This window comes from Corvus brachyrhynchos, unplaced genomic scaffold (assembly GCF_000691975.1).
Source record: "Corvus brachyrhynchos isolate BGI_N302 unplaced genomic scaffold, ASM69197v1 scaffold114, whole genome shotgun sequence".
NCBI classification, from domain to species: domain Eukaryota; kingdom Metazoa; phylum Chordata; class Aves; order Passeriformes; family Corvidae; genus Corvus; species Corvus brachyrhynchos.
Genome location: NW_008238337.1, coordinates 3,998,213 through 4,006,602, shown reverse-complemented (window position 1 = coordinate 4,006,602; position 8,390 = coordinate 3,998,213). Strand labels below are relative to the sequence as shown.

The window sequence follows — 8,390 nt, the reverse complement described above, 5'->3', positions numbered from 1 at the left end:
ACGCTTTTCATCAGCAGAACTGCACATATTTGACACCGACTCGTCCTGATGCTACAAGACAGACTCAGAGCTGTAGAACCATATCAAAGGCAAAAAAAAAATTCACTTTCCTGTTAAACTGTGGGATTTGAGGAGCAAGACATGCAACACCAAGTACATCACAGCTTGTCTTTTGTGGTGGTGTCTTTTTTATTAACAAAGACCACAGACCTGTTTTCTTCAGCATTTAACTCTCAAAATGCAAACATTAATTCTCTTTTTCCTCCATTTCTGCAGCTTGTTGTCACTTAGTGGAAAATCCATCCAGTTTAGTTCAAGAAAATCAAAAGCCAACTGTTGTAGAAAGTGATTCCATCTATAACAGGAAACAAACTTATTTTTGAGACAGCAGAACACAAAACTTAACAGGAGGTGGTTATTTTAAATGTGTAATATGTGGTTTAGGAATTAATATTCATAATCTCTTGGAGAAATTAATTAAAGGAGGTTTATTAGGTATGAGGAGCTCAATATAACATCCATTCAAGTGTAATTACGATGTGAATTCCTTTTGAGTCAACTTTTCCTGGCTCTAGTGGTAAATGTCCTACTGCAAAGCTGTTTCCCTGCCTTTAGTCAGGGGCTGTGTGGCACTGGCAGATGTGATTTGTCCTGCAGCATTTTAACAAGCTGTTCAGGAGTCTGCAATTAGCCAGAAACATTCATTTCATGATCTCTATGACTCCTGCCTGCAATTAAAAAACCCCACAAAACAAACAACCCTGGATGCCATTACCTGTGGCAGCTTTGTCTCTCACATTGCCCTTCCCACATCTATATTTATTTATTAAATGAGAGAAGGACAGTTTAACAGAATAAAGATGGGCCAAAGATTATATTTGAGGGTGGATGAGATGAGGCACTTTGGAACGTGGCCAGAAGCCCTTTGGACACTGGATCCAGAGTATCAGAAAATGCTTGGCTCATGGCTTTCCTTGAGCCTGCACAGCTTAAATGACTTTGCTGATCTCCACTGTTGTTGTTTGCTGGAGGGAGAAAAGTTGTCTGTAAATTACTTAAAATTCTGAGTTTTCCAGTCCCAGGCTGGGTACTAAACCATAAATGCGTTTTATATCATGGTTTACTTGTTTTCCCTTGCTCCAACTTGGTCTCCAGTTTTATTTAGAAGTGCCAAGAAAGCCTCTTTCTTCTGTCTGAAATGATGAGGAGGAGACTTTTAGGGTTTTCAGCTATGGCAGCAACTGGAAGTATTTTGAGAAAGGTGTAGCTAAGTGCAAGATGATAAATTGAGGAGGGGAAAAAAGCAAGGGAGGGAGAGAGTGTAACAGAACTCTTGGTGAATTGGAGAGAACTGCTTGGTTTGTTTGTTTATTTGAAGAGCTCCAAAACTAGAACAAGCACGTTCTTATTACACAATATTAGTGACCTATTAGTTTTCATAGAAGGGCTCTAAACCCCTGGGACCCTCCAACCTCGCAGTTCTTTTGAAGTTTTTAGCAAAATTGCCTCGATTACAGAAAAAAGCTCCAGAGGAGGGGAGTGTTTATTTTCCAAGCTACTCTTTTGCGTGTGTGTTTTTCTTTGCAATCTGTGTTATTGTTGTTGTTTATTGAAAGTTTAAAAAGCCCCCTCAGCAACCCCCAAGCCTGGGTTCGATGAGGATGCTGACTCAGCAATAACAGGCTCGCAGAATCCCACAATAGTGGGCTGGGAAGGGATCTCTGGACATCGCCCAGTCCAGCCCTCTGCCAAGGCAGGGTCACCTGGAGCAGGTGACACAGGGACATGTCCTGAGAGGGAAACTCCACACCCTCCCTGGGCAGCTGTCCCAGAGCTCTGCCATCCTCCATGGATAGAGGCTCTTCCTCATGCCGAGGTGGAATTCCATGTGTTTTACTTTATGGCCATCACTCCTCCTCCCGAGATGGGCACAACACCACTTGCCTGTTCTTTGGCCTCCAGTGTAGCTTTATTCATTCCCAGAAATTAAAAATAATATCCCTCCATCTGTTATAGAGAACAGCTGATCTAAAAAATCACACCACAGCCATATGGGATTTTTCCCCCCCCTCCCCTCTTAAAACCTCTATAAATACCCACTTTTCCCTTTCCAGATCCTGACCTTCGAGACCAAGAACCCGACGGAGCTGGCGGAGCGCTTGCGCTCCGTGTGCGGGAACCAGAGCAATGCGTACGCGCGGCTCCTGGAATACCGGCTCAACGCCCTGCGCGGCCTCTGGAACGCCCAGCGCCAGCTGGCCCTGGAGGAGCAGCACGACCGCGAGAGCTCCGGGGATGAGGAGGCCCTGGCCCTGCTCAAGCGCCAGGGGTTGTTACAGCAGCCGGAGCAGGCTCCATTCACCTCCCGCATGGGGCTGCTGCTGGTGTTCCCGCTGATCCAGTCCCAGAGCAGAACGGACCCTTCCCTGTGTAACATCACTGCTGAGGTGCTGCTGAATTGCCTTCGGGACTGCCAGCCCCTGAGCCTGACCAAGGAACCAGCCGACTGCCTCAACGGGATTGAATCCCTGCTCTGCTCCTGGCTCGAGGACACGGCGCCCTCCGGCCAGCACATCCCCTACAAGCAGAAGGAAAATGCTGCTGCTGCCCTGGTTGCCTTGGCTTGTGCAAGGTAAGGGAGCTGTGCTGAAATAACAGAGAATTGTGGGATTGTTGAGGCTGGTCGTAATGCCCTCGAATACTTAAATTCAAAGGTTAAACTGGGGTTCCTTTGGTTTGGCATAAGGAGAAATCCCAACCAGATGTTCTCAAGAGGTCACAAGTACACAAAAGTTTACTGGCAAAATAGAGAGAATTAAGGAACTTTGGCAAAGTCCAGCCATTATTCACCATTAACCATATGCCCAAACTCCACATCCGTGGTTTTTGAACCCTTCCAGGATGGTGACTCCAGCACCCCTGGGCAGTGCTGTGGTTGATGTTGGTAGTCTGTTTCCATTGCAACAAATAAAAAATGATGTGACTGCACTGGTGATACTTATTTTTAGCTTGCACCAGCCTTTCTCTTTCTGATATTTAAATATTGGGTTGGAAAGGGTGAAACTGCTAAGCATTTCTTTTTTGCATGTGTTTAGCATATGCAAAAGCAGAAGGATCTGGGTTAGCAATGCCTCGTGTGCATATTGCTGCTTCTACTGCAGTGAGCTGCTCTAGGAATGGTTCCAAATGTGTTTATCAAGGAGAAAAGTTGTCTCTTTTTCCCTTTGTCCTGCCCCTTTGTGCACCTTTAGTTGGCTGGAGAAGGTGGAACTGCCAGGTTTCAGGGCAATTCCTTTCAGATTTGATTTCAGTGTTGTCTCTCAAATGTCTGGAGGTATTTTTTCATTTTGTTGCCAGTGAAGAGTTCAACCCTTGTCCTGCATGGGTTTGGCATCAGGTGATTGAGGACAGATTTGGCAAAAGTGCTTTTAAACAAAACCTACTTTTTGTAGAGGATGGGGCTTGGGGAGAGGGGGAAGAAATACAAATCCTTGGCAAAGCCCCATGGATGTGGCTTGAAAGTCACAAGGAGCCTTTTAGAAATGTTGCTTTCAATGTTTCTTCAGGTTGCAGCCTTGTCTGTGACATTTAACTCTGATTTAAGGTGTTGGGAGTTCCCAGGATATGGCACGATTTGCTTTAGGAAAAGATTTATTCAAATGAAACCCACTTAATTTCTAGCACACTTGTTTTAATGAAGTCAATGAGAAATTTATGGTATGTGGCAAATTATTCTGTCCTGACAACTGCCTTATCTGAAAGGCAATGTACTTGAACATAGCTCAGAGAAATTGGATTTGATAAACACAATCTCATTTCTTTTTTTCCTAGATGTCAATTTGCAGGAAATATGGGATGTTCTGTTGCAGCCGAGCTAAATTTCAAGTAGAGCTTTTGAACTTCAGGTCGATGTTTTATTTTCTTTGCAAGTCTGTCTTGCATTGCTTAGAGAGTTGAAATATCCCATTGTGCTTTGTTCACCTCTGAAAGCCTCACACTTTTCCTTTAAATATCTAAGTCATATGTTGAAGAAAAAGCCTTCAAAATGAGACCATTATTGACATTCCTGGTTGCAATCTTGGGTGCTTCTTATTGCTAAAAATAAGGCAACAGGGTAAATATTGCTTTAAATAATTAATTGAGGTGCTTTAATGTGTTTGGTGTCAATTTTCTCCAGGCTGAGGTTTATCGGTGGAAGGAAAGAGCTGAAGATGTCACTGGGGAAAACAGGGATTGGGGTGTGGAGGAGGAAAGTTTGGGAGCTGACTGACCACATGTGACAGCAAAAGGTTGGATTCAGCAGAGTGCAGGGCAAGGATCTCTGCAGCTGATCACTCTGTTTTGTGAAGAAATCAGTTCATAACTGACCTAAGACATAGCCAAATTCTCCTACTTCGGTGGGCTGTAATGCCTGGGCATAAAGCTACCAGCTCTTCCAGAAAATGGCTCTGACTTTTAAAACAGAAATTGTAAAATACAGATTTTGGAAGATGTCTGGATCTTCCAAATTTGGGGTTGTGAGGGGACACCTCATCTCAATCCACAACTTCCTCAGGAGGGGCAGCTCGGATCTCTGGGAGCAGGGACAGGACACAGGGAATGGCTGGAGCTGTGTCAGGGCAGGGTTAGGTTGGATCTCAGGAAAAGGTTCTCCCCCAGAGGGTGCTGGGCACTGCCCAGGCTCCCCAGGGAATGGGCACGGCCCAGAGGCTGCCAGAGCTCCAGGAGCGTTGGGACAGCGCTGCCAGGGATGCCCAGGGTGGGATTGTTGGGGTGTCTGTGCAGGGCCAGGGGTTGGATGATGATCCTTGTGGTCCCTTCCAACCTGGGGTATTCCATGATTCTGTGAAAAACAATCAGAATCTTGATAAGAAATGGATGAGTCTGGTCTTTCCTATTTGAGTCAGGAGAGGCATCTCTAGGTGGGAGTGCAGCAGCCCTTGCTCACACTTGGGCTCAGCCCAGTAAGATCCACAGGTTGCACTGGAGACCTAAATGTGATTAATCAGCTCCGAGGCATCCTGAAAGAGCTGCCTCAGGAGCAGTGTTGAGATGTTTTACCAGGTGCCTGGATTGCTTCTATGAACCTGTTGTTGATGACCCAGCCTGTGGCTGCTGCTCTCCCTCCCTGCCTGGGGCTTCAGCCTCTTCCAAAAAAAGGGTGGTGGGATTTAGGCCAGAGGTTCCCCAGCATTCTGCCTCTCTGTCCCCCTCTCTTCCTCCTTCCCCTTCCTCCCCGAAGAACGAACATCCTCCAGGAAAGAGATGCCAATTAGAAAAGAAGCTGATGACATATCTTGGCTGTTCTCTTGTTGTGGTTCTGGGTGTTCTCCATGGCTGCTGTTGTGTGTGTTCAGTCTGGCTTCAATAGACATCTTTAATTCATGTTTTTCTTGTCCTTTTAGAGGGTCGCTGAAAACCTTTGTTCATACAGTGCATCTATTACAGAAACAGACTGAGCTGGGGTCCCTGCCTGTGGCTGATGTTCTCTACAGGTTTGTAGTGATTTTTCTCCTTACAAACTTTTCCAGCAGCTCTGAAAATGTGTTAAGTCCATGCAGGGAGAAATGTCTTTAGAAGTGATTAAAAGGCTTTAGAGTTATTGGAAGCTTTAGGAAAGACTGAGATTTAGTCATGTGCAGAAGACATTAGAAAATCAAATCTAAAAGCATTGATTGGGATTTGGGTGTTACGTTTTTCTTTTTTCATTAAGTACTGGTGATTCCTTTAAGTGGCTTATGAACTCTGACAGAATAATTACTTCAAATATGGCTTTGTCTTAACTTTTAATTTAGCTCATTTTTGCTACCACTATTCTTTATGGAATTTTATTTTATTTTCTGCTTAAAGGTTGTTGCTTTTGGAGGGAGGCCCTGGATCCCCCTCCTGCCTGCTTGGAGGGAAGCACATCGTGTCCTGGGGCTTTGAGGACATGTTACCTGCCCCTGATGCCAACACTGGTGCCAGCAGTGAAAATAAAGGTGAATTATTTCATCCCTGTCACTGTTAGCAGGGGAGGACAGGATGCTTTTAGTGCTGATAATTGTTTAAAGATGAATGTAAAGCTTTAGTGTTGGGGCTCAGAAAATGTTGCTTTTTGGTTGCTGAAGAGCAGCTGCTGGTTTAAACTGGGAGGTTATAGGAAACAATCCAAAGCAGTTGATCCAGTGACCCTTCCTGACTCCAGTGGGAATTTTTCAGAGGGGTCAGACAGAGTTTGGATATTATCCCCTCGTTAGGCCCTCAGTGAGTATAATCACTGCCCCATGCAGTATCCCTGTATTCAATAGCCAGCTATCAGTGGCACAGCAAGTTTATTTTTAGAAGTACAAGTTCATTGGTTTTTTTCCTTCTTCCCTACTCTGCTTTTGTTTCTGCCCTGTTGGTTTTGAAGTTCTTTTTTTAATGCTTTCTTTTGTATTTCTTTCTCTGAATTCATTCTCAGTTTTTACTGCTTTGTTTGCTTACTTATTTTGCAATAAATAAGAGTTCACGTGGTTTTAGGAATATTAGTTCAAGCTTTGATGACATTTAATGCAGTCCATAGGAATTTAAAAATCTGAATTGGAGACATCTCTTTTTAGGTGGTTAGGCAAGAGAGTGAGTGGATTTTTTCCTTCCCCAGCTGAGTGTCCAGATCCTGTGAACTTCAACAGATTGACTGGACTTGTGTGTCCTATCTTGATTATTAATAATTACTGTTGTGTTTCAAATACATTTTGGCTTAATTGAAGTGTTCAGAGGTGGAAGGATCTGCTGAGAAGCTTTAGGAGAATCACAGAGTTTGGCAGAAATGCGATCAAGGCTCAGTGTTAGATTCTTCTTCCCTCTCACACTGAGACCATCTGGGCGCCTCTAAGGCTTGAAGGAGATGTGAAGAAACCACTGCGTCTCTTGGGCTGTGCCTCTGTTACAGCAGCTCTTAGAGGACCAAATAATAAATTCAGTGTTAAAAAAGGGTTGGTAGTCACCTGCCATGAGCGTGTGCTGGTTTCCATAGGGTGTAACACCCAGGGAGAATTCCCAGCTGGAATGTTACAGAGGTCTCTGTCTGTCCTTGCTCCTGCTCCAGATGCAGACCTAGGCCGGTGCCTTGCAGCTGATGGGCTCTACTTGTACACGACCAATTCCGTGGGCAGAGGGATAAGCAAACTGGGATCAGGATTGCATGGAACTCTGAGGTGAGGGACACTTCAGTATTGGCTGTTCTGCAGAGCTGCTTAAACCCAAAAGGTCCTGTTTTGGGAAAAACCTCTCTCAGATATTGGGAGTAGCAAGACTGGAGCTGTGTGGAGTTTGGAAGGAGATGATCCCTAAGGTCCCTCCCAGCCCAAACCAGTCTGTGATTCTGTGATATTGTGAATTTTCATTAAATGCTATTTTAATGTGTTGGTTTTCTCATCTGAAATTCTTCTTGAGTGTGTTTTGTCTAAAATTAAAGAGCAATTGAGGTTGGAAGGGACCTCTGGAGGCCATTAGTTCAGCCTCCACAGTAGCAGAATTTTAGATTCAATTTTATTTTTTAATGTTTAGTAAGTTGGTTGATTCTTTGCTGAGAGGGATATAGTGCAGACCAGTTCTATGACTTTTTATTTATAGCTGAGTTTGTGAGTGTTTGTTTGCTAATTATGTCATTCGTTAAGTAATTAGTGCAGCTGTGACTCACTGTACCTCCTTGCTTCTTCGTGGCTTGAAAGCCTCGAGGCTTTTTACCCTTAAAGCCTTTCACAACAAAAATTGCTGACTTGAATATAAGTTCAGTCAAAGTTCAACACTGCGGTTGCGAGTTGTTATTTGAAAAAACCCCAAAGAAATGGGGCAGGGTTGAAGGAGTTTGAATATCCTGGTGGGTTTTTTCCAGGGGTTTTGTGTACTGCCGGAATGAGGAGCTGGAGACGGGCTGGGTGGCTTTTGGCAACGGCAAACTCCTCCATCGGCCCGTGTCCTTTGATAGCAAACCTCACTACCTGTTCCAGCTCGTGGATCAACATACCCTGCAGGTAAAGGGGCCAGGGTTCTGGGACAGGAACAAAACAGGCTGAATGAATCACACATGTTTTAGCTTTAATTAGTTTTATCCTTGAAGTTTCTTACTTTGTGAAACTGCATTTTTCTAACCCTGCCTTGAAGTGATTGTGTGGTGAATGTGTAAGTTATGGTAGAGATGTTACTGTTTCAGTGTGTCTTTTATAGATACATATGTATTTATCTATAATTACTCTGTTCTATGTTATGGAGTCCTGATAGAGCTTGTTCAGCCTGAAGGAGGCTGAGGGGAGCCTTCATCCACAACTTCTTCAGGAGGGGCAGCTCCAATCTCTGGGAGCAGGGACAGGACCCAGGGAACGGCTGGAGCTGTGTCAGGGAGCTTTAGGTTGGATGTCAGGGAA

The 8,390-nt window shown here is 44.5% G+C and overlaps 1 protein-coding gene across 1 annotated transcript in view; it reads left to right on the top strand.

Annotated features, from left to right (window-relative positions):
- HECTD4 (HECT domain E3 ubiquitin protein ligase 4) overlaps positions 1 to 8,390 on the top strand; it is a 63,574-nt gene that overhangs the window by 4,174 nt on the left and 51,010 nt on the right. Inside the window, 5 exon segments of the mRNA XM_008634185.2 lie at positions 2,115 to 2,632; positions 5,406 to 5,495; positions 5,851 to 5,981; positions 7,073 to 7,181; positions 7,862 to 8,000. Coding sequence (XP_008632407.1) covers positions 2,370 to 2,632; positions 5,406 to 5,495; positions 5,851 to 5,981; positions 7,073 to 7,181; positions 7,862 to 8,000 — 732 coding nt within the window. The 5' untranslated portion in view covers positions 2,115 to 2,369.